The sequence below is a fragment of the Exophiala aquamarina genome (assembly GCF_000709125.1).
Source record: "Exophiala aquamarina CBS 119918 chromosome Unknown aczIA-supercont1.1, whole genome shotgun sequence".
In the NCBI taxonomy this organism is placed as follows: Eukaryota; Fungi; Ascomycota; class Eurotiomycetes; order Chaetothyriales; family Herpotrichiellaceae; genus Exophiala; species Exophiala aquamarina.
Window position 1 is genome coordinate 5,280,704 of NW_013550587.1, and position 24,139 is coordinate 5,304,842.

At 50.0% G+C, this 24,139-nt stretch overlaps 7 protein-coding genes across 7 annotated transcripts; 3 read left to right on the forward strand and 4 right to left on the reverse strand.

Annotated features, from left to right (window-relative positions):
* Positions 1-988: 988 nt before the first annotated feature.
* Positions 989-3,078, forward strand: A1O9_01842 (uncharacterized protein; the record flags this gene model as incomplete). The annotated part of the gene is made up of 5 exons (XM_013411000.1): positions 989-1,306; positions 1,422-1,666; positions 1,717-2,346; positions 2,403-2,512; positions 2,564-3,078. The coding sequence occupies 5 exons, from the start codon at positions 989-991 to the stop codon at positions 3,076-3,078; spliced, it is 1,818 nt and encodes a 605-aa protein (XP_013266454.1).
* A 2,785-nt stretch (positions 3,079-5,863) lies between these two features.
* On the reverse strand, positions 5,864-6,872 carry A1O9_01843 (uncharacterized protein; the record flags this gene model as incomplete). Its single annotated transcript, XM_013411001.1, has 2 exons — positions 5,864-6,635; positions 6,688-6,872. 2 exons carry the CDS (start codon positions 6,870-6,872, stop codon positions 5,864-5,866), a joined length of 957 nt encoding a protein of 318 aa, XP_013266455.1.
* A 1,156-nt stretch (positions 6,873-8,028) lies between these two features.
* Positions 8,029-9,784, forward strand: A1O9_01844 (uncharacterized protein; the record flags this gene model as incomplete). The annotated part of the gene is made up of 2 exons (XM_013411002.1): positions 8,029-9,609; positions 9,662-9,784. The coding sequence occupies 2 exons, from the start codon at positions 8,029-8,031 to the stop codon at positions 9,782-9,784; spliced, it is 1,704 nt and encodes a 567-aa protein (XP_013266456.1).
* Positions 9,785-12,197: 2,413 nt separating this feature from the next.
* A1O9_01845 (cyclohexanone monooxygenase) lies at positions 12,198-13,889 on the forward strand (the record flags this gene model as incomplete). The annotated part of the gene is made up of 1 exon (XM_013411003.1): positions 12,198-13,889. One exon carries the CDS (start codon positions 12,198-12,200, stop codon positions 13,887-13,889), a length of 1,692 nt encoding a protein of 563 aa, XP_013266457.1.
* Positions 13,890-14,693: 804 nt separating this feature from the next.
* Positions 14,694-17,297, reverse strand: A1O9_01846 (uncharacterized protein; the record flags this gene model as incomplete). Its single annotated transcript, XM_013411004.1, has 3 exons — positions 14,694-16,168; positions 16,218-16,471; positions 16,519-17,297. The coding sequence occupies 3 exons, from the start codon at positions 17,295-17,297 to the stop codon at positions 14,694-14,696; spliced, it is 2,508 nt and encodes an 835-aa protein (XP_013266458.1).
* A 711-nt stretch (positions 17,298-18,008) lies between these two features.
* Positions 18,009-20,395, reverse strand: A1O9_01847 (dolichyl-phosphate-mannose-protein mannosyltransferase; the record flags this gene model as incomplete). The annotated part of the gene is made up of 4 exons (XM_013411005.1): positions 18,009-18,655; positions 18,707-20,019; positions 20,068-20,201; positions 20,252-20,395. 4 exons carry the CDS (start codon positions 20,393-20,395, stop codon positions 18,009-18,011), a joined length of 2,238 nt encoding a protein of 745 aa, XP_013266459.1.
* A 608-nt stretch (positions 20,396-21,003) lies between these two features.
* Positions 21,004-23,340, reverse strand: A1O9_01848 (uncharacterized protein; the record flags this gene model as incomplete). Its single annotated transcript, XM_013411006.1, has 1 exon — positions 21,004-23,340. The coding sequence occupies one exon, from the start codon at positions 23,338-23,340 to the stop codon at positions 21,004-21,006; it is 2,337 nt and encodes a 778-aa protein (XP_013266460.1).
* Between the last annotated feature and the right edge of the window lie 799 nt (positions 23,341-24,139).

The window sequence follows — 24,139 nt, forward strand, 5'->3', positions numbered from 1 at the left end:
TTATAATTGGCGTGTCCATGGTCGCAGCAGGTTCAGGTAAAGAGTAACCCGGGACAGAGAACTTGAAGAGATTCAAGAGCTGGAGGGCGCTTCACCTGAAGCAAATCGGCTAATGCTTGTGCGGTCAATCTTGAATGGTGTGAATATTCAATGTTTGCGATCCGCCAAGAAGCTCCTCATCTGGGACATTAAAAGTTGTTTGGCAAAACCCCGCAACCCGCAACCAGCTTAACGGCTCCTGGTCCATCGGGGGTCAAACCTAAGCCTCGTCATTTGGTCGTTTGCCGAGGCTCAAGGACCAGGGTGCCAATTACGAAAGAACACTACAGTAACAATAGTTTACACAGATAAACGTGAGAGCCTTACAAGCTTGGGGAGCTCTTCGCGATTTCTGGGGAGGATGGATTCCTATTCGGCAGGTTCACATAGCCCGGACTCCCCACCTCACCATGGGAGGTGTCCGGCTCAGAATCCTCATTCCATGGTAGATGGTCAATCTGCTGAGCCACCCAACGACAAGGCGGCGCATCGTCCCTTTAGTGAAGGTCGAGAAGATGGCCGGATGGGGAACCCAAAGAGACACCGTGACAGGTGAGAATCTTCCCCCCTGTTCTCATAGGACGGCGTGTTGAAAACGCCGTCAGCCGCACGGAGAACCCTCCGTTGCCCCACTGCCACCACGAGACGCCGTCTTGCCATCGCTGTCCTCAACGAAACCATACCAGTTATGGCCTATCACAATCGGCATCCACAGCCTGGCTGCTGGCAGGCTACCAGAGCTGCGGGGCCACCATTTTCTCGATACATTGCGCAGGTTTGTGAACCCTGGGAGCCGTGACACAGGTGCCCTTATGAGCTATACCTAGGTGTCAGAAGCTTTTGCTGATAAAGTCACGATAATCACCACGTCAGAGGCTGCTTTCTGAGCACTATAGAAACCAGTTTCCTGCTACGCGTTACTTTCGCGAGGCCGATAATCTTGAAAGACATGATTCCTTCACCTGTACATTCGAAAAATGGAACGACTCCTTCCCTGGCCAACGGGGACCTCCGAGAACTTCCAGAGCGGTACGGATGGCCTACTACAAACGGCCGAGGATACATTATCAGAGAACAACCCGCTGCAGTGCAAAGGCATATTCGAGTCATTCACCTTGGCGCTGGAGCATCTGGCATTTGCTTTTCCAAATTTGCATCGGAGACGCTGGAGAATGTCGACTTCATTTGCTACGATAAGAATCCCGACATTGGCGGAACTTGGCTGGAGAACAGGTTTGGGAGATTCTCACTCGTCTCTCGTTGTGATGTTGGCTGACGTTGAGGGCTAGATATCCTGGTTGCGCTTGTGATATTCCCTCAGTAAACTATCAGGTACTAGTCCAAGAACCCCTCTCCCTTATTTCATTCTTACAATGTAAAAGTTTACCTGGGCACGCAAAGCCGACTGGTCCCACTTCTATTCGTACTCCGAGGAGATCTGGCAGTATTTCAAGGATATCGTGGATACGTTTGGACTCCGGAAGTACATGAAACTCAACCATGAAATAACCGGCGCGGAATGGCACGAGGACCAAGGGATGTGGCACGTGAAGGTCAAGAACCTCGATGACGGGACCGAGTTCGTGGATAGAGCTGACATCTTTATCAACGGTGGGGGCGTTTTAAAGTAAGCCCAGACACTTTCTGTATTGACACAATAAATTAACACTAGAATAGCAGCTGGAAATGGCCTGCAATTGAAGGTCTCCATGATTTCAAGGGGACTCTTTGCCACACTGCGAATTATGCTGCTGGTACCGATCTCGAAGGTAAACGTGTGGCAGTGATCGGCGTTGGCAGTAGCGGCATCCAAGTCACAGCCAGTATCGCATCAAAGGTTGATAAGCTTTATACCTGGGTGAGGTCACCGACCTGGATCACGGCTGGATTCGCTCAAAAGTATGCTGGGCCCGACGGAGCGAACTTTGAATACTCGGAGCAACAGAAGCGCAACTTCGCAGAGAACTTCCCTGATTATGTCGCGCACACCAAGGAAATCGAGGATGAACTGAACCAGAGATTTAAATTCATTCTCAACGGCACTCCCGAGGCAAAGGAAGCTAAGGATTTCTCCACGAAACAGATGCAAGACAAATTAAAGGGCCGGCAGGATCTGATTAACATGCTGGTACCTACCAAGTTCGGCGTGGGCTGCCGGCGGCCCACGCCGGGAAACGGCTTCTTAGAAGCCTTGACACTGCCACATGTAACGACATTTCCCATGGAGATGGCCAAGGTTACGCCGAATGGTTTCATCGACCATCAAGGTCTAGAGCACGAAGTTGACGCTATTATCTGTGCGACAGGGTATGTTCTCGCTGCGGAACAAGGGCTATTGATATTGATTAATAATATTGTAATAGATTCGACACGTCCTGGGTTCCACGTTTCCCTGTTAAAGCACGGGGATTGAACGTCCAAGATATGCAGAAGGACAAACCGATCTCATACCTTTCTATCGGTGTGCCCGAGAGTGAGTAGAGGCACTATGTTCCTTAACATACGCATGACTAACTTTAGAAAGTTCCGAATTACTGGACAGTGACAGGTGCATATAGCCCAGTAGGCCATGGCTCATTCCTGCCCATTATTGAGCACCTCATGCGACATTTCATGATGCTCATTAAGAAAATCCAAACCCAGAACATCCGTGCCATGGCACCGCGGAAGGAAGTATGCCATGCTTTCATCGAGCATGCCGACTTGTACTTGAAACGTACAGCATGGACGTCAGGTTGCCGGAGCTGGTTCAAGCAAGGCAAAGAGGATGGGCCCTTATCGATCTGGCCGGGCTCACGGCTTCTTTTCTTCGAAGCCCTGGCGCAACCTCGATATGAGGACTACAACATCAGCTACGAGGGCAATAACCCTTTTGGGTTCTTCGGGAACGGGTTCACCCTCCGGGAGTACGACAACAGTGACCTTTCATATTACTTGGGCACCGCAGAGAATCTAGGTGCGCTGCTTCCTACTTCCAATTATTCGTCGAAGGGAACGGACTCCTTAGACAGAACTTCGAACAAGGACGCAGAGGAATAAGCTATAATATCCAATTCCAGTCAGGCTTCAATCGGCTTTTACTGTGATTATCTCACTATTATGAATCGCGAAGGTAACCGACAAAGGTCACATCACCCTCTTCGACTCCCATCTACATCTCCGCTGCGGCCAGGCTAAAAGAAAGAGATCTAGGAACACCATTTCCCCTGTTTATCCGAGAGGAAATAGCACCTTAAGCCTCTCTTGGTCCCTATACTAATCTGTCCACCTAATCTTCTGACTGTGAAGCAATCAAGCGAGCACTTACCATTTTACTAACCTCTCCTAAATCCGATGCCCTCATCTTTATCTATCTGACCCTGTTGCCAAGACCTTGAGACTGCTAAACGTATCACTCATTTCGACGGCTCGAGCACACTGAAACAGATCGAAGTCAGGCCTCGTCGGCTGAGAAGCAGAATCCTGCAATCCTGCATCGCTGAAATCTCCAATAAACGGGTGTCAATGTGTCAACTTTAGCCTGGGTGCCCTCGATTGCCCATTTACGCTGCAGCCTCCGGCTGGTTGACATTCCTGAGCAACATAAGACAGTCGTACACCAATCTTGCCTCCGTTCGCAGTTTCACGCGGAATCCGTAGATCGTCTTGCCGCATGTGTGGACTCGAAAGATCGCCACGGCGGCATAGAATATCAATCAAGTGAATATTCAGGGGGCGTACGGTAAGTATTGGTGTGGATTCGCGTTCTGGATAGCAGTGTTAATGGGGTCTGGGTTGGGCTGGGTTATGGGCTGGTTTTGGGTTCGTACTTTTTATCACCCTAACCCAACCGAGGTCTATAGTTTTTCTGGGTTGGGTTGGTTTGTGACTTTTAGGAATCAAAAGCCCGCCGGGCTGAGTTAACTAAGGCTATAACCTGGCCCAAACCAATCCATGTCAAGGCCTACCGAGGTTGAAAGCCGGTGCCCATACGCCAGTGAGGACAGCGTCATCAGCGAAGACGTAGACGAACTCTTGAGGGAGGAATGCCTGTCCTCCAAAAAGCACAAATACCGCCCACAAAGCAGATTGCCGTTTGCAGCACAAAATTGCGATGGTCAAGTAGGCTGTGACCCAAGATCGAGGGTTTCTGGCTCCTTTCCACTCTCACTGGCAAAGGCAGCCATAATGCTCGCTAAAAGGCGACCACTCGAGGCGATGACCACGGCGGTGGGTCTCCTCCCGACTCAAGGCTTACTAAGAACAGGACTAAACCAGACGTGACCAAGAAGACCCCCAGCCGGTCAATTTGGAAGATCCGCCGTGCCATAGACAGTGTTTTCTGAGTTTGGCCTTGGGCTGGGGTGATAGAAGACGGCGATAAGTGGGAATGCAACGGCATAGCAACCAGCGCAAAGGAAGAAGCCGCACCGGCAACTGTCGTTTTGGCCTCTAACCTCGCCTTTGATGAAGGCTCCGAATGTAATGCTGCTAGAAGAATAGGCGGTCCCAGAAGATTCCAGCAAGGGCGATGATCATGGAGCGCTTGGACTTGGGGTACGATCTCTTGGAAGAGGCGCGTGCACAGAAATCCCAATGTGGATCCAGCTCCGCCGAGAACTTGGCCAATAATGATCTTTTTCCAGCTTAAGCCTTTGCCACTAAGGAGCGTACCAGCATTACCGATAGCATACCCGTCAAAACGGGAATCTGAGATTCAAATTGCGTTTCATGCATCCTCAGAAAGGCTCGACTGGGGAAGGGGATGGCTCCTGCGGGACCAATGATAAAGAAAACGGCCTTAAAGTACCTTAGCAAACAAGCAAGGAGGTTCCAAATCACCTCAATACTATGTATCACATGTGAAGTTCGCACTGGCATCATCCTCCGGTGCAGATTCGACGCTGAGTATATTTTCAATGGCTTCGTCGTCGACTTTGTTGAGAGGTTCGCTCTTCTCATTGTGGAACGACATCATGACAGATGGAGAGACAGAGGGGAAACTAGCCCAAGTAAGTCCCCGGGCCAGGAAATACAATAGAGCCAGAGATTAGAATAGGATATCTAATATTTATAGAGCATTTTTGGCACTAGGTTGACGATTAACATCTAAGAAGTGAAGGGGAATGAACACCACTAGATAACTCGTATATTGGCCCCAACAATTTGCCTGTCTCTTGTCCCACCACTGCAGTCGCGCTTAACTCCGACATTTTCGATTTACCACTGTACTGTGTTAATTGAGACACAACTGGATTCGATGTTTCTGATTGCAACTCGTACTTTGATAGACTCAGGGAAGTGGGACGAGCAATACTCTCAGTGCCTGTGCCCTGAGATTTTCTTGTCCTCCGAATGAAAAAAATCAGAGCAACAATAATCAATATTACCACGACAGCCATAACAGGACCAGCAATGACTCCAGGGGAAACATGCTTCGGAGACGACGCGCTGGTCGTGGGCGAAGAGGAAGAGTCTGGCGCAGTGGTATTGGTACAGTCCGATTCAATGCTAGCGGATGATATTGGAACTAGCCGGCTCTTTGTGGATGGATTCGCTTGCCAAAGAGTGAATCTATCGGAGTCTTGGTCGACCATCAAATAAGCGGCCGTCAGGAAATATCGACCTAAAGTTGCTGGTTGGTCGCCGATGCTAGATATCAGAACTTCCCTCTGGCTATCATTGAAGATACGAGATCCTGATCTGTCAACAGAGACGAAAGGCACAATGTATTGGTCGTTAGGTACACGAATCTCCAGGCCTGAATCGAGAACAATGGTTATGTCACCATCAAACCTAGTGACACATGTTAGTGCAGGATTCAATTTAACCTCACAACAACGACCTACTGAGTGCCCATGTCAAATAGATGAGCAGACCAATGTAACCCATAGGATACCCCAATATTGGTCGTATTGGTTACTTTTTCGAAATTGTCGTAAACGGTGCCTGGAACCTCAAGAAGCAGTTGTCTGTGTGGCACGATACATGTCGGAATTGCTGTGTTTGCCTGAAGAATACTGGCGTCCTTCCCATTACGAAAATTGACGAGTACGTCTGCGATGTTAACCTTCATCCCAGTCCAGCATCCTGTAGCACCATAGTTGAGAGCCTGAGTATGATTTTGACCGATCACCTTGCTCTCATCGTACCCTCCTAGAACAACTTGTCCGTCGAGGGGGTTGTTGGTTGTCCACATGCGACCCCAAAATATTGACCAGACCCTTGCCCCAATCCGCCCGGTGGAACGGAGATTGTTCATATAAGTAGAATTAGTGCCCATGCCCAATGCATGAAGAGTTGTGTACCCAGCATCCCAACCTAGTCTAGGTATCCCAATCGGAAAACGAGACAACTGACTTGTGGAGGCAACATTGAAGAATTCAATGCCAGCAAGGCTTGTATCAATCAGCTTGGCGATACCCACTTCCGACCCAAAGGCATTTGTTTCTTGTGATGATCCTCCGGCACTGATGATGTCTAGTGATTGAACGAATGACGTGGAGTTGCCATCAGAGTAAGGGTGTCCTCGTCGAACTTGACAAATTGTATCGCTGAAAATAATGGTTGGATCGCAATACGTTTGTTGGTCATATATCCAGGTATTATTCAGCTCTCTGGAAGTTGAGTCAGTCATCTGTGATCAGCTGTCGGAATGGCGCGACATACGCCCAAGGTAGCATAACGATGTGTTGTGGCGGAGTACCTATCTGCGCTGGAATTCCTCTCATGAACGAGTCTGGAATTTCTGGGTCAACCTGAACATCGGTGATTGATAGAGCAAAAGGTACGGGGTTACACGTTGCTGCTGTTGTGAACAGAAAACGTGTAAGAACAAGCAATACAAGGGCCATATTGTTGATGCTTAAGTGTTTGGATGTGAGGGAGAGAGTGAGATTGGTTTGAGGGAAAAAGAAGAACAGCCGCTTGCGAGGTTATGCAGGCGACAACCCAGAGAGAGGATTCGACATCTCTACGACTGATCCAAGCCACATAGTAGCTCTCAGCACTTCCGATTAGACTGTGCAATTTCGCCTTATGATTGTAATGATTGTAGAGTTGCATGGGCTATGCCCTGTTTGAAGGAGAATCAAAACAGCAAGCTACACTCGTAAACCCACCAAGCCCCTTAGCGACATACTCATGCAGGGCGCGTAGCAAGGGTTGTTGAAAGGCTCCAATATCTTTGTTCCACATGAGTGTGCTTTGCCAAAATGACGCGGGCCGCATTCGACCTTTCGGCGCATAGTAGGATGCCAATCGCCTGAGTATTGGTTATGAAGTTCATAGCCAGCTGATTCTGGCTCAGGCGCCGGCCACATGGGTGCTTACCACAGTTGTCATTAGCAGTCCCGGAAGGCTACGGTACCGTTCTAACTCAGTTGCAACAGGTCACCAGTGTGTTTCGATGTGCCCAATGCTACCCTTCGAAATTGTGTTCTTTACGCCGCCATGCGCCTGGCCAGGCTAAGTTCATACTAAATCGACAATGTCAGGGGACCATCTGCACGGAAGAGGAGCAGCAACCCCATCCAAGGTGAATCGTTCGTTGATTTCAATCTGTAGCGTGCATTAGTGGGCTTTTGGGACTTGGTAGACTTCACAACCTCTGTATTCTGTAATGTTCATGTCACTCCATCTAAGGTCCACATCATAGGGGCGAACTCGCTCATTGATCAGCCGGACTATACTCTCGAGAGCGAGCACGGTTTCATGTGCTGTCACGAAGTTGGTAGTATAGATAGAGTCCGCCGAGGCATCTGATGTCGGAGTTGAGTTTAAGGGGCAGCGCCTATTTCATGGAAAATCTCCACAGTGGCGGTTAAAAAGGCACAACCCGGTGAGCCGGCCGCCCGGCTTTCTGACTCTCACTAGCGCAGCAGCTTGATGACAAGCCACCCTTGCCGAGTGCATCAATTCGTATAAACCCGAATTGCTATGCATCAAAAACGAGCGCACCTGGCTCGTTGTTCACTTTGAAGCATTCCAGATTGACCTCAAGTCAGCGGTATGCTTCTGGGTCGCGCGTCTGCGGCTCGCTATCTGGCTATAGTCTTCGTTTTTTCGATCTTGGTCCTCTTCTTAATTCCTCATAGGGAGACTCGACCAGCACTTAAAGCCACCAAGAGTAGTTTCGATTGGTCGACCCTACCACCATTCCATGATCCTGCACCTCTGAATCCACTGCCCTCAGGCAAAATTCAACGCCTCCCGCCTATTCAGCACAATTTCCCTAAGAAACACCGTTTCCTGCAAACCTCGCAACAAAATCGGCGCGATGTCGTCAAAAAGACGTTCCAGCGAAACTGGAAAAGCTACAAGGAGTTTGCATGGATGAAAGACGAGCTGGCTCCTCTTTCTGCCACGGGCAAGAACACTTTTGGTGGCTGGGCCGCAACATTAGTTGATTCATTGGACACACTCTGGATCATGGATCTAAAACAGGAGTTTTGGGAGGCCGTCCAAGTCGTTGCAATAATCGACTGGGCCGACACTCAGGAAACAGCGTGTAATCTGTTTGAGACTACAATTCGCCATCTAGGAGGCCTGCTCGCGGCCTATCAGCTAAGCGGGGAACCAGTTCTTCTGGAGAAGGCCGTTGAATTAGGAAATATGCTGTATGCCGGGTTTGATACCCCTAACCGAATGCCTGCGTTCTGGTTAGACTTCGAAAAGGCAAAGAACGGTCAACTCACTGCAGACACTCATCAACCGTCAGCTGGTCCGGGGAGTTTGTCAATGGAGTTTACCCGGCTGTCTCAGCTCACTGGCGATCCCAAATACTACGACGCTATTTCGAGAGTTTCAAACTTGCTATACCAGACCCAAAATGCTACTATGCTACCCGGCATGTGGCCAACATTCTTTAATATGAGAGAAGGAATCCTCACTCAAGACAATACCTTTACGCTCGGGGCACTCGCCGATTCTTTATATGAGTATCTACTTAAAATGCACGCTTTACTCGGCGGTGCCGACCTAGGATACGCAAAAATGTATTTAGCTGCAGCGGAGACGATTAAGAACAACCTATTATACAGGCCCATGACCCCGAATAATGATGACATTCTGTTTATAGGTACCTTCCATGCAGACTCATCTGCTTGGCTCGACCCAGAAGGACAACACCTTACATGTTTTACAGGCGGAATGTTTGCCCTTGGTGGCCGTCTCTTCAACCATCAGGAACACATCGATATCGGCGCCAAGCTTACTAGAGGCTGTATTTGGGCATACAAGGCCTTTCCCACAGGTATCATGCCAGAAATCTTTAGTATGGTTATCTGTGGCTCTCTAACTGGCTGTGTCTGGGACGAGGAGAAATGGGAAAAGGAAGTTACAGGAGACCACGAAGGGCATCTATCACTACCGAAAGGATTCCGCAATGCTCGAGTACCATCTTACAGTCTTCGTCCTGAAGCAATTGAAAGTGCATTTGTACTGTACCGCATCACTGGTCTTGAGGAATTTCAGACCGCGGCATGGGACATGTTTCAGGCAATAGAGGCCGCTACTCATACACCGTATGGAAACGCTGCCATCGACAATGTTACCGTCAATGGTAGACCATCACAACGGGATTCTATGGAAGTAAGTTATCCAAAGACAATATAACTGTGCTGTGTTAACCTTCATACACCAGAGTTTCTGGCTCGCCGAAACATTGAAGTACTTATACCTCATCTTCTCCCCTAGTGATTTACTCAGTCTTGACGACTGGGTCTTCAATACGGAAGCACATCCTTTGAGGATAATGAAGCCATGAGTGGACGATCGACAGTCAAAGCAGAACATCTTTTTCTGCCCAGGCCACTAGTCACATTCACTCGTAGGCCTACATACTCTGACTTTCAGGAATCATAGCATTTCGGGAGCTATGCTGTCACCGAGTGATTGGTGCGAGTAACTGGCTGCGTCATGATGATCGAAAACCTTCGACTGAACCTCTCGTTTAATTATACGGAAGCGGCCCGTCCAGCTACTAGAGCACCAAGGAGGGGCGACGAGATGACCAACATCAGCTACTAGACTGATGCTTTCACAAACGGTGTCTACACCTCGATGCAGAAAAGTGAAAAGCTTTTTGTGCACGCCTAGAAAACCTATCCTTCTGGGTTAAAGCGAGATGTTTCTCGACCATGTTGGATAGAGGTAACTCGTCGAGCAGGAAGTCAACAAAAAGTCAACCGTAAGCTCTACATAGATCTTATGCTTTCGGAATTTTCACCTTTCTAAAATTTTTGGTGGGTTGATGGATAAGATTTGGAAAGGCCTGTTCGCAGATGGTGGTAGATCCGGGCGACGTAAAATCACAACCATTTTGCCCACACTGATACATGTAGCGCCCGACTCTCCTTGATCTCTCGTAGAACTAGCCGACCATGCCTCCAAAGCCTCGAGCACGCTTTAGGAGTGATGATGTGAAGGCCCGAGTACCTCCTTAACTCAGGTCTAGGCAGGAAGCCAGTAATGATGTAACTTTTTCGTCCTCAGGAAGCTTCTCCTCTAGCACCCTCTTCATCATCTCTATTGGTGTTGCGTAGGAATCAGGTATTGCTGCCGATACCTTCGATATATGGTATTACACTAATAGATAGCTACTACGCCGCAGTCTAGAGTACATAATAGCTGGCAACTAATAGACACCTAACGGACACCTGACAAGTAACCTCAGATATTTCACTCATTTACTCCACTGATTGCCTATTCGACTATTCTAGATCAACGAGCAGTCAACGATAGATAGAGAAGAGAACAGGAGCCGTTACGTATAAGAGTAGAGGCAATTGTAATTTCCTTTGGTGCAGTGCAGTTGAGCCCTAGGAAGGCCTCCTAGGTGCTAATCATCGCTGAGCCCTTAAAACCCTTCAACATCAAGATCTAGGCATCTAGGGTTACGTGGGTCTATAATTATATGGATATGGCGGCGAAACTTGTCCCCTACATTAAAATAGGGCAACCAGCCGTAAACGAATGTAGGTAACTGCCAAAGCCCTAAAATCACAGATAGATAGCTCTGCTGCTCCATGGCACCTACGATAGAGAACACCATGCGATTAAGACCATGCATAAGCGCTGCTTACAATCTACATGAGAACATGGATAGCGAATGTGGGATCTCCTCAATTGCCTAACAAGAGATAACATAGCCTAATCCCGTCCACGGTGCTCCGTCCGGGGTACTATCCCGAGCCATCAGCTCAGCACCCCCCAAGGTTCAGACAGACGGAATCATGGCGGGTCTCACATGTTGCGCAGAAACCGCTTCCACAGGCTGATATAGATGGAATGACCTCAGCTGGGAATTATTAGTTTTATATTTATATTAAAACTACTATTTTTGGAATCTTTAAGAGCCTTTTAAGAACTTTTCCAAATTAACTAAGTTCTCAGTATCAGGACTCTTATTCAGGGTACCTGTGAGGGTTTCGGGCCCGGAAAGAAGAAAGGAGTACCGCTCGCTAGGCCCTAGCCCCTAGGTTCTAAAGATGTTAACCGAATCCGCCCCGACATTGCGGGTTAGCGGTTTTGGGTAGGGTTTACTCGACCCGTTGCGTAGCCTATCTAGAGACGGTATACTTAGCGAGCAAGAAATTCCTGTATTAATCCAATACCCGGGAAATATATACCTGGTCTGACCAAGAGAGTACGGTCGAAATCCTAATTTATGCTGAGTGTAGATGTGTGGGACCATTTCGAAAATCGCTGTCAGACCAAATTTATCTAAGCGGAGTGCGGTCATAGACTCGTGTTCCCCAGGACTTCTCCGGCAAAAACTCTCCGAGCAAGCTAACCGCTCATATGGCTCCATCACATTTCTGATTCTCTGTCGCCACGCCATGTCTTCAGACAAAGCAGCGCAGCGTTCGAGAAGAGTATGGTATGAACAGGCTTTGGTTGTGGACCTAGGGTTCCGAGGTCGCCACTTGCAACCCCGCGATCCTAAATGTGTGGTTGGCTGAGACTTTGACGGGGTTTGCTTCCACACACGATCGGAAATCAAATCCCATGGAGGCCGAGTCACCAAGATGATCAAGCACGGTAGGCTAGGGATACTCAGTGCACTACAGACATGACTGAACCATTTATCTTCTCGATGTGAGCGCACTTGTTCTCGGCTTCTTGCCTTTCCTGACCATTCGCAAATCGAACCCCCCCCCCCCCCCTTCAACTCCATGATGGCTCCAACGCAGATTGATGCCCTTGTCGTTGGGGCAGGCTATGGTGGAATATACCAGCTTTATCGCCTACTACAGCTGAATCTCTCTGTGAGGGTGATCGACATGGCCAGTGGTCCAGGCGGCACCTGGTACTGGAATCGTTATCCAGGTGCCATGAGTGATACCGAGAGCTATGTCTATCGCTATTCATGGGACAAAGAAGACCTGCAGACTTATCCTTGGACGCACCACTACGTCAAGCAGGCCGATGTCTTGGCATATCTGGAGCACGTCGTCAAGAAGCACGATCTTCGAAAACACATGCAGTTTGAAACCGAGCTGCTTTCTGCAGATTGGAATAGCACGACCAATCGATGGGACATCAAACTTAGTGGCGGAGAGACATGCAGCGTGCGATATCTCATTACAGCCCTTGGCCTACTCTCAAAGGCTAATTACCCTGATATCCCTGGCATCAGTTCTTTCAATGGGGAGCTGTGTCACACGGCAGCATGGCCTAAGGACTTGGATCTCAAGAATAAACGTGTCGGCGTTATAGGCTGTGGCTCCACTGGAGTACAAGTTATAACTGATATTGCTAAAGACGTCAAGTCCCTAACGTGTTTCCAACGGCACCCTCAATACACTGTCCCGAGCGGCGACCGTCCAGTTGACCCAGAGTACAGGAAATGGGTCAATCAAAATTACGATCAGATTTTCGATCAGGTGAAGAACTCCGCCGTTGGGTTTGGTTTCGTTGAATCGACCGTTCCATTTGATGCCGTCAAATCCCCCGAACGACGAGAAGAAATATTCGAAGACCTTTGGAAGCAAGGGAACGGGTTTCGATTCTTCTTCGGCGGATTCTCCGACCTGGCTACGAACAAGGAGGGCAACGAAGCAGCTTGCGCCTTCATCCGAAAGAAGATAAGGGAGACTGTCAAAGACCCCGAAAAGGCCAGGAAGCTGAGCCCCCACGACTATTATGCCCGCCGGCCACTTTGCGACGGCGGCTACTTTGAGCAGTTCAACAGACCAAACGTCGATGTCGTCCTCCTCACAGAGGATCCTATCATCTCGATCACTCCTGACGGCATTCAGACCAGCACGGGACTCCACGAATTGGATGTCATCGTATTCGCGACCGGCTTCGACGCGATAGAGGGGAACTACAACCGCGTCCGCATTCGAGGGCGCAACGGGATAACATTGAAAGAGCAATGGGACCCTGTTGGACCGACCAGCTACCTTGGGGTCGCAGTGTCTAACTTCCCCAACCTCCTTATGATCACAGGCCCGCAAGGACCGTTCTCCAACCTCCCACCCGCGATAGAAGCACACGTCGACCTCATCAGCCGGCTGATTGACCGTGCAGAGAGGCTCCGGGGCCTGCATAGCGGCGGCGGCTATGATACGAAAGTAATCGAGGCGCTTCCGGGGGCGGAGCGCGCCTGGACCCAGGAGTGCGAACAAGCGGCCGAAGGAAGTTTGTTCAAAGAAACCGCATCGTGGATTTTCGGACAGAATGTACCGGGTAAGAAGTACGCGATCCGGTTCTACTTCGGTGGCTTGAAGGCGTGGTACCAAGCTGTGCAGCGTGTCATCGAGGGTGGATACACAGGCTTCACGACGATGGAGGACAACGTCGCCGCGCGAGATGAAGACAAGTACACTGCTCCCGGAAGGCGTGAGCTGAGCGTGCATTTATGACCAGGTCCTTCCCTCAAATAATTCGTTCACTATATACCAATATCAATACATGCCCTCTGACTTTGTCCAGCCCTGTCAAGACCTGTGTCGTATTCCCCAACAAAGCCCATTTCATTGTATAGGTACGAGTCTACAGATGTGTTGGGATAGAACTTGCATTCCGATTCCCAGCGGAGGCATTCGTCAGAACCCAACCCATAGAATTCTGGAAGAGGACGTATTGCACTTTTGAACAGTCGCAAGCGGGCTGTGGCTCTCATCCAGCGAATCCTGAAGCAGTCAGAAGAAGACGTCAGACAAAGTCACAGGTGAAAATCGGGGTTTCGTATCAGGACTCCTGTCCGCCCTCTGACCATGAAGGCGTGGTGTTAATGATCTTTCTTAAAGACCTAATTCTGTACGGACAATGTCCAGATATCTGGACTATACATAACTGAACAAGGAGTTATCAAATTGAGGGGTATATGTAGCAAACGAGAAGATTGTGCTCAGACCCTGTCACTTCGTCGAAGGATTAAGGAGCTCGCGTAATGTACCTAGATATATATCGAGATACAGAGGCAGTTCTAGCTCCCCATCCCATCAACAAGGGGAACCATTATTTCCCCTCTTCTCAAAGCCCAGTATGGAGCCTCATCCCCATTCTCATGTCATGCCACATAAAAAAAATATCAACAAAGCATAGGTAACGTTGCTGAGTGTGCACATGGCAGTATAAAGCAGGTCCTATCCGGGACGTATACATCGCATCATGAAATCCCAAACTCTAATCATCTCATTATAAACCTGGGTTGTTAAAGAAAATTAGTTAACATACCCCCCAAGGGTATTATCGCCCCAGAGTGGTGCCTGTACGTATTCAGCAGCGCGTTCGTGCAGATTGCCATAGTTCCAGTCCGCCGAGGAGCTGGTGCTGTCCGGTGTAATTGGACCCATCCCTACACCACCAACGGGAAGGCCCACGCCCGTGCTGAGGATGGCATTGCTTCCCATGCCGGGTGAGTATGGTTCTTGTTTGAGGGTTGTGACCAGTGGGTATTGTGACGGAGAACCTTGCGTTGCATTCGGATTGGTCCTCATGTTCGCGTACATATTAGGGCCACCTGCAGATGTAGACTGTGAACTTGGATTTCCGACGTACGCGCCCTGAGCCATCCCACCAAGCTTTCCACCAATCAATGCTGCATTTAGTTTTCCCAAAGCGTTCAGCGACTTGGCCATACTGCGCGCCCAGTGAGGCGATTCCGCCAAGGTTGGTTGGGAAAGGCGATGTTGTGCTGGGCTTCCCAGTGCTTCATTCGCTTGGGTTCCTTCAAAGGTAGGGTCTTCCATCGTACGTTGAGCAATCACTTTCTCTAGATCACGGAGCAGAGAAATTATTCGTGGCTCTTGATTCGTTTCAGGGAGTGTACCCAAAAGGAACGCGGCCGAGATCGAGCGCTGGATCCCAATCCAGGACCTTGCAGCAAACTTGCTGAGAGAGTGAAGTTCAACATAAGCAGCAACTGTTTCCTCGAGATTCTTGATGCATTCACGTCGAAACTGTGCTCGTGTGCCCGCATCGGAAGAAGACGAGGGCGACTGAGCCGATCCCTGTGAAGCCTTTCGACGACTGTCGGAAGGTGATTGAACAGGGGTGGCAGTCGATGCTTGCCCATCTGCCGGGGGAGATGGCCCTTCTTTCAACGCTGGCCGACACAATTCACTCGTGATATATGAACTGTGGAGCTTTAGGGCCAATCGCTCAAGGTGCTGAGTCATCTGATGGCAATGGCTCCTTTCTCGGAGATGGATTGCCGCTTGAGTATAGATCGCGGCGATCTCATCCGTGTACCTGCGGATTGTCTCCCAAGTCATGTATGATCGAGGATGAAGAAGTCTTTCGCGAATAATTTCTTGCGTGAGTCTGATAATGGCAAACATGCTCTCAGCGTAACTTCGATCGCCGGGCGAACTGAATTTTCCGTATGGTATGTCGGGAATGCACAATACGCTTGACGTGGGCCGGTCATAACTCACAGCGAAATGTGAATCTTGCCAAGCTAGCGCCCACCAAACGCGACGTCGAACCCATTGCTCATTATGACCATGAATTTGTGAATTTATCTGGAGACCTATCGAAAATGCCATGCGTAGAGTCATTCCGAGGAAAATGTAGGCCACACCGGGATTCATATTGTACGAAAGCACGTTCCCAATAATTAATGATGCCTCTATTGTTTCCAGGCATGGATGAGTCAGAAAGTTGGACATTCTTAGTGCTTGGTATGAACAGCATACTGAGATGGGTCAGTTGAGGGTCAACATCAATACGACATCGGAACATACTGTACACCTGCGAGGTCAATTCCCTCTCTTTTGCAGGCCTGTCGGATGACTGAGCTCCAGAGGCAAACACGGCGAAAACAAGCGAGAGCCATGGTAAAGTTACTCCATATGGTTTGGTGGGATCAATTTCAAGACCATCGCGGAGATGCCGAGAGCGATTGGAGAGCATGAGAAACAAAGTCTCTCTAAATTTTTCTGTGTCAGGAACGACGGGATAGATGGTACACGCCACGTCTCGATACGCAATAAAAAACCTAAATTGGTCAGTAGAGTCAATCACGGATCCGAGAGATCAACGCACTCATTACACAGATCATCATCTGGAACGGCTTTGCAAAGACCATTGACGTCCTGCATGCTGGATTCCGTGCTCCACAAATCGACAAATGGGTAAGTAGCACTCTCATTATCTAGGCCGAGTTTGGGTAAGATGTTCTCTTCGAGTAGAGAACGCGCGGTATTCTGTGTAGTCTTTGACCTTCCGAGACCCATCATATAAGCGAGGATAGATCTTGAACCTAGATGGATAAGTCCCATTTGATTGCTGGGAGCATGAATCCCTTCTCGATCAGCCTCATCACGACTTTGTGGCCCGCTGATAGCGCCTTCTTCTGATTCAGCTTCCAACTGTGGCTGTCCTTGAGATAAGCGTGAGATTTTGGCAGTTGCACGGAGCTGTTGTAGTTCTCTATTGATACGCTCCCAATGCTCGCGAGGGACCGAGACATTGGGTCCAGTCTGTAGAGAAGGGCCAGGATTATCAGAGATGGCGGCTTCAGTCTGATTGGCAGTGCCATTGAGAGCGATGCGGCGTTTCTTGGTCGGTCTTTCATAGGAACAGAGCTCGGGGTGATCTCGTTTGACACAGGAATCGCAGGGCAAGTTGCGGTCACATTTGACTTTCCGGCGGTGACAAGCGTAGCATGCTTTTGGATCTCGGACTTTTCTTTTGTTTCGAATTATGGCGTCTATCTCTTCTTGGTCCATTTCGACCCTGCCATCAGCACCTACATCAAGGTTGGAGTCGTCCGGGTAGTCGCTGGCAAGTTGGTCGGCGGAGGAGGGATCTTGAGGATCCATGGAGCTAGCACGTGTGGGTGAGGTGGGGTGCGAAGGAGAGGTTTAAGAGCGATAGTTGAGGCTCAGCTATACCGACATATACATTTTGGGAAAGTTGGTTTGAGGCTGGGATATGAAGACACAGCTCGAGTCAAGCAAGATGGCAGGAGTGAGGGTTGAGGAAATGAAAAGACGAGTAGCACTCGAGCGTGTGAAGGCGAACTTCTCCCCGCGGGCGATCGCAGGGTTCAGCGCAATGACCAGGGACCAGTGAAAGAGGCGGGCACGCACGAATGGACAACTCAAGTCATCTTCGGAAGCCTCGACTGCACAAGGGAGGACAGTCTAGGCCTAATCCGCTCTAGCACAATCGAGTATGGCCTTGGCATAGCCTCGTCTAGCTTTCCGAGGACGGTCACGTCGTACAAGGGACATCGTACAAGTACGCCGATTCTATGTGAGACTGCTATATTGCGAGTACTTCTGCAAATCATCGTCATTGATATTAGCCTCGGTCATTTACTACCTTCCCAGCATTGACTTGGGTAACATAGCTAGCATTCCCATGCATTTTTTGGTTTTACAAAAGAGTCGAAAGATTGTCGCAATTCTTTTCGTTCCCCGGATCTAACTCCATCACCTTTCACTTCTTCAGAGGCCTTTCAAAAATACCTCGGCTTCCCCTGCTTACGATAAACAGATCAAGTATTTCGAAGTTTTGTTGCGGGGTGGTCAGGCGTCTGAGATTCTCCATCGGCTAAACCATCTCAGATAGGCGTAGTTCCGGTTGCTGCCTTGCATGCCAAACACAATAGGACTGAACAGCACGAACAGTCCGATTGTGGCGGCATACAGAACAAAATAGACTCCCCACCGAATCTTGTTGTTCAATCTTTGTGAGGTCCAGTCGACGCAGAACCCTGCAACCAAAATTGCAAAGTAGAGTGCTGGGTAGTAATGGTGCACATACGTCACACGTCCCATGATCAGGAAAGGTAGGTAGTGGAACACCCACCCGATCGCCGGGTAAAGTCCCGCATAGTGGATTTGGTCAATGTCCTTTTGGCTCAGCTCGTTGTAGCCTCGTTGCCAACGTACCAAATGCCAGAGCACAATCAAGCCAAGGATGGGAATTGATGCGGTAGAGCCCCAGTATACAAGGGGATTTCCCAGCAAGAAGTACTTGGTGATGTGGTCCTCCCACGAGCACATGCGAAGGCCTACATGAAGAATAGGCCATTGCCAGAACTTGGATGCCAGATCATCCTGTTTATCTGGATCCGGCACCAAGGCGTTGTTCGAGGTCATCATTGCCACGTTCAGATGAATAAAGTCCTTGAAGAAGGGGGATCGGTAATTCTTGGCCTCACCAGGAGGTACTAGAGGAGATTAGTCACCCGCATAGAATTACCGCGTGAGAATGCACTTACATCGCTCGTTGATATGAGACTCGACATTCCAATGTGTATAAACGTCGCGAGGACTAGGTTTCTTGACGCAGGTCGTCTCGATTTGCTTGAAGCCCCACTGTGGAAGGTTGACCGTTCCGGCGCGAAGATAGCATCCAAGCTCTACGTGCTTCAGTCTGAATGCCGTAGTCAAAGTCCGAATGCGGGAACGGTCTGAAGAAGCAGCATCGCTGACAACCTCAACCTGCCAGTGATCCTTCTCGTCGCCAATGGTTGTGTTGCCGTAGCATGAAACTTCCCAATCAGCCTTAGTCACTGGTGCCGCAACGCTGTGCGAATGAAGATTACGACCAGTTTGCGCGTGAACCAGACGAATAACTTGTTTGTCAGCGACAAAGCTCAGAGGCGCTTCAGGGTCATATAGAGGCTGGCTCCGGTTGGGATAGAAGAACCAGTCGTTGTTGGCGTCTTTGTGGTGGTAACATGTGACTTGCTGCTGTCCACTGCCCTCGGGATAGGTTTGCATGTGAGAGTGTAGCAGCCCACCACCGTATCCCATATTTTTGATCGTGACCTTTGAGCCCAATGCAAGTTCCAGAGGAGAATCCTTCCCAACTTCCGTACCCCGTAGGTTAGCTTGGAACAAAGACGACATTTGAGCATCGCCAGGGCCGGAATTTTCCAGAATCAAGAAATGGATATAGAAGGAGAACATGTAGACGATGGCCGGAATGACGATGAGGCCGACCACCCGAGCGACGACATGACTCGCCAATTCGACTTTGGGCATCTTGAGATCGCCAAATTTATTCCAGAGGTCTTCCACAGTGTAGAGACCAAACAAGGCCGTAACGAAGAATCCGACCCATTTGACACTGCAGACACACCCAATGCTCAGGCCGCTCAGAATGAGCCAGATGAACCATTCGGCAGAAAAGCTCTGGTTCTGCAGTCGATGGAATTTCGCCCAGCACGCCACAGTGGTGAAGGTAAAGCAAAGGAGCATGGAATCGAGGAGGATGAATCGGGAGATGGTCGCATACGAGTTCTCGCACAGCACCATGAGTGTGACAAGCCAGACAGTGGCACGACTGAAATTCAACTCTTTCGCGGTGAAGTAGGCGAGGGGCACAGTAACGACGCCGAAGAGGGCGTTGAAGATTCGCATAAAAGTATAGTTGAGTTCTGGAGGGTATGTCTCGCCGGACTTGAATTCAAAAGAGCCATTGTAGCCGGCAAGATAGCCTGACAACCCGACCAGCATCTTTCCCAGGGGTGGGTGGACATCGAAGTAGAATTCTCGCTTGAGGTAATGGGAGCCAAACTTTCCAAAACTATGCACATGTTAATAACAGCATCATCATAGGGCTCTGGACACGTACTGAGCTTCATCCCATGTCACAATAGGGGAGAGGCCAATCTTCCATAGCCTCGTGCCCAAGGCAAGCAGCGTGAAGACAACGGGCGCAATCAAGAACTCCCATTCATCAAGAATGGCCAGTAGGCCAGGTGCGGGCTGGAATACTCGTTAGACGTTGGCCGTCTCCTGTTCGGGGAAGGGCTGACCTTTTGAAGCTTTTTCTTGTCTTCGGCCTCGACCTTGTATACATGTGCTCCATTTGCGTTCTCGTAAGTTGTGATATTTCTCCGGCGCAGTTCAGCTTCGTCTCTGTCGGCACCAGTCGCATAACCGCCGTTGGTTGTAGTCATGATGAGGTATTAGAATTGGAGGGAGGTGGTCTTCGTCAGAGCCAGTGAAGACGGGATCAAGGAGTCTTGGGGACACAGGGAGGTTGTCTGCGACTATTTTTGGGGGCGGAGGAATAGTTCACGCCAGGGTGGTTGTAGGGGCACGGGAAAGCGGAGAAGTCTTAATGAAAGTCTAGTTGGTGGCCATTGGGGCCAAGGAAAGAAATAAAGATGAATATGAATATGAGGGTAGAAGAAAACACAATAAATGACCAAAGGGTCCCTGGAAAGAAAAGTCGAAGGGTGATGAAAGTTGGATTAAGTGGTCAAGGACGGGCTTGCGTAGGGTGGTTAAGAGGAGACGTGTCGAAGAGACCACCTTGGCGGAATAAACGTGCAGACTGCGGACTGCAGACGAAAGGGGCTACAGAACTACATTTAAAGGCGCAATAGGGAGGGCACGTGAAAACCCATGCTTCCATGCGGGCAGAACATCACCCCTTTGTACCCATGTCTTTTTGGAGTGCATTGTACTGTAGTACTCCGTCCTGCTGCCATTCACGGTTGTCAGCCATCTGACATACCTAGGTATGTTTTAGAACCCAGTGATCTAGGATTGCTATTTTACGTCAAGCTAGACTGACACATCCGGCGGCTGTATCGTCGTCCTCGCCGAACAAATGACCCGCTTCTCTGCAATATCTAACCTCACCCTGTCCACTGCTTCCAACCTCACTCCCCCAACATACCACCACTGCATCTACTATGCATGCAAGAACACCTTCCATTGCTCCCAGAATGCCCCAGCCAATCGCTCCGGCTATTAGCCCAACAATGTAAGCATAAAGACTGCCACGAACTCCAGCATTGCCTTCCACTTTCAACGATCGTGCTGTTGACACCCATCCGCCAAAACCAAGAGCAAGTGACATGATAAATCGCGTTGCATGAAGAATCAGCTTGGAAAGTCTGTATGGTAGAAGAGGACTGGCATCTCCGGACCATCCATCACGTGCTCGGCGTGGACTAAATGTGTTCGGATGCAACGAGGTCGTTGCGTCGCCCGGTGCTAGATAGTGCATCTGCGTGAGTCCCCTTGCACTGACCCTCAACGGCTGAGAATGGATGGCCGCATATGTTAATGCGAGAGGGTTAATCAAGACAGCAATGGGGCTGGGAATAAATGAGTACATGGCTACTCCGACCAACATGGTCATTCGTCGAGGTAGCACCAGCAATGGCAATCTGACCAGGAGGCTCAGCGCTGTGGAGAGGGCGATCGTTCCGAATAATGTGGTTGCGGAATGAAGCAGTGCGGCCTTCACAATTGCCTGTGACGTTGGCGCTGGAACTGCAAGGCGGTGGAAGTACCATTGAGAAACTGTGGCCGAGGTGACGGTGCGTTGAAAGCCAAAGGCTATCGCAATGGTCCACAGATAAATGAGGACGAAATATACACCAAGCCACCAGGTGGAAGTGTCAATCACGAATCGGCCGATACCTGACAGGGTACTGGTGTGTCCTGCAAGGAAAACTCTGGTAAACATGGACAGCCAAATCCAAGTGAAGGCGATGATGAATCCGAGAATAGCAAATCCCACCAAGACGAGTGCTGGATTAGCTGCGAGGATCCTAATCGCAAACTCGAGGATGGATATAGCCTTCTGCATCGCTAGTCGACCACGTACAACGGCCAAAATCCACAGCGTAGCCATGACAGCAGGTACAAGCGAACTCCACCTCATAATGGTATCTTGAAAACCTGAGCCATGGTTGGTGCCTTTGTAACTCGAGATCAACGGGTAGAGCGAAAACGAGTACAAGATAACGGGAACAGTCACAATGGCAGCATACACCAGTATCCGAACGTAGGATCGAAGTGCCGCCAACCAGAACAATGAAACAAAAGTCGCTACAAGGGTATAAGTCGCTAATAGATAGAAAGATCCATGCAAAGTGGTGTAGATGGTGTCACCAAGAGGGGCGTTCTTTTTAGGGGATTGTGTTTGAAGGAATACCATGAACCAGGTGGTACACATCGCTGCGAACGCAAGCAGGTAGACTTGGCCCCAGAAAGCATCGTGTCGAGGCTGCTGGCCTTGAGGCTGGGATGTACCATCGGGAATCGAGCCGTTGTCTTCAGGATAGCCTGGGGAATCCCGAAGTAATCGTCGGTGATCTGATTCTTGGTCCGAATCGTCCGAATCAAACGACCCTTCTGCTACTTGATCGCCTTTGCGCAATTGCTGAACTGAAGGCGGATTCTCCATCAGATCTTCTGGAGGTTCATCGTCGTATTCACTCCTAAGGGTGTCTTCCAATCCAACATCGACCATTCGGGCTCTCGAGGAAGTCGGACTGGGTGGTCCGGGATGGGACTCGGTCGACTCTGCTAGATCGTCTAAGCCCGGGGACCTTTTCCTTTGGTCTGTAGTCCCGCCATTCCAGGAGCTTTTGATCCCTCCAGGTCGCCTGAAGGGTGTCTCGCGCGGGTGGTCCTCATGGCTACTCGTGCCAAGGATACTCGAGCCGCTTCCATGGCCACCGTCGGAGGATTCCTTGAGGCCACTAGCCCCTAGCTGCCTTCTGGATCTTTGAAGGGCATAGTAATCGGCTATCTCCCGTTCATGTTCCTCCTCGTCATTCTCTTCCCGAAACTCGTCAGTGGCGCTGTAGAACAACGGGGCTTGTTGCGGATTTAGTCTCGAGGCAAACGGTAGGGCCGATAGTTGTGATGATGTGGGCTGGTATGGGTTCGGTATTCTAGGGTTCAGGTTCCTCGAAGCAGTAGTTGATCTGCCAGTGTGGTTAGGACGTCGACCGCGTCCATCTCCGCCCCGACGTTCATCAGTGGGAGCGAAACTGATGCGGGATTGAGATTGAGCAAGGAATCTTGAAGCGTCTGTGTGATGGTTAGACAGACTGGCCAGCTGAGTGATAGGGAAAGACTTGCATTCCGAGAACATACTGCCCACCGGCAGTGACCACACGAGCTATCAGTTGAGGGTCGATGTGCAGTGATAAGCCTGAGGCGGGGTCGGACAGCTGAGCGCGAGCGTCGATGAGCAGGGAAGCGCAATGAGAGACACTGGTAGATTGATGAGAAAGTGGTCAGAAATGGAAACAAAAGATGTTGACCTGGTAGGACAGGATGGATGCGTTGGTAGAGTCAAAGGACTAGAGTTGTAATCGGACGCTGAGGTTCACGAGATGTGACTTGTGAGTCGACTGGGTAGAGGTTGGTCGGTGGAGAAGGAAGACTGGGAGGATGCTGCATGCAGTCAAGGCTGCCACTTATGACACCGGCCTACGTCCTCCATACCAATAGAGGCGACTGACTGTCTCCAGGCAGGGACATCAAGCCTAGAGATGCTTAATTCCCGGGACCGTCCACCATCCAGCGCCCCAAGCCAAGGTCCGCAGGTCACTCCTGTATGCCACAGGCCCACAACCACAAGTCGATCGCCCCGGGCCTGAGGCTACATCTCCCCACTGGACTAGGCTGACGAGCACCCGTGAACCCCCCATGGCCCCGAATATGAAGGGGTTACGCCTTAACCGGTAAAGCTGCCTCTCCTCGGGAGCCTGAGGCACCAACACGTTTGTCGCCACTTGCTGGCTCAGCAATTCCGAGCCCTGCAGAAGTACTCCGTACTCCGTACATGGCAATTCTAGGCCCGTAACGCGTCCACGGATCTGGTCATCTCCCTCGATGGTTTCAAGCCAGCATCATCATCTCTCAACCTATTCCCTCCCAAACCAGAC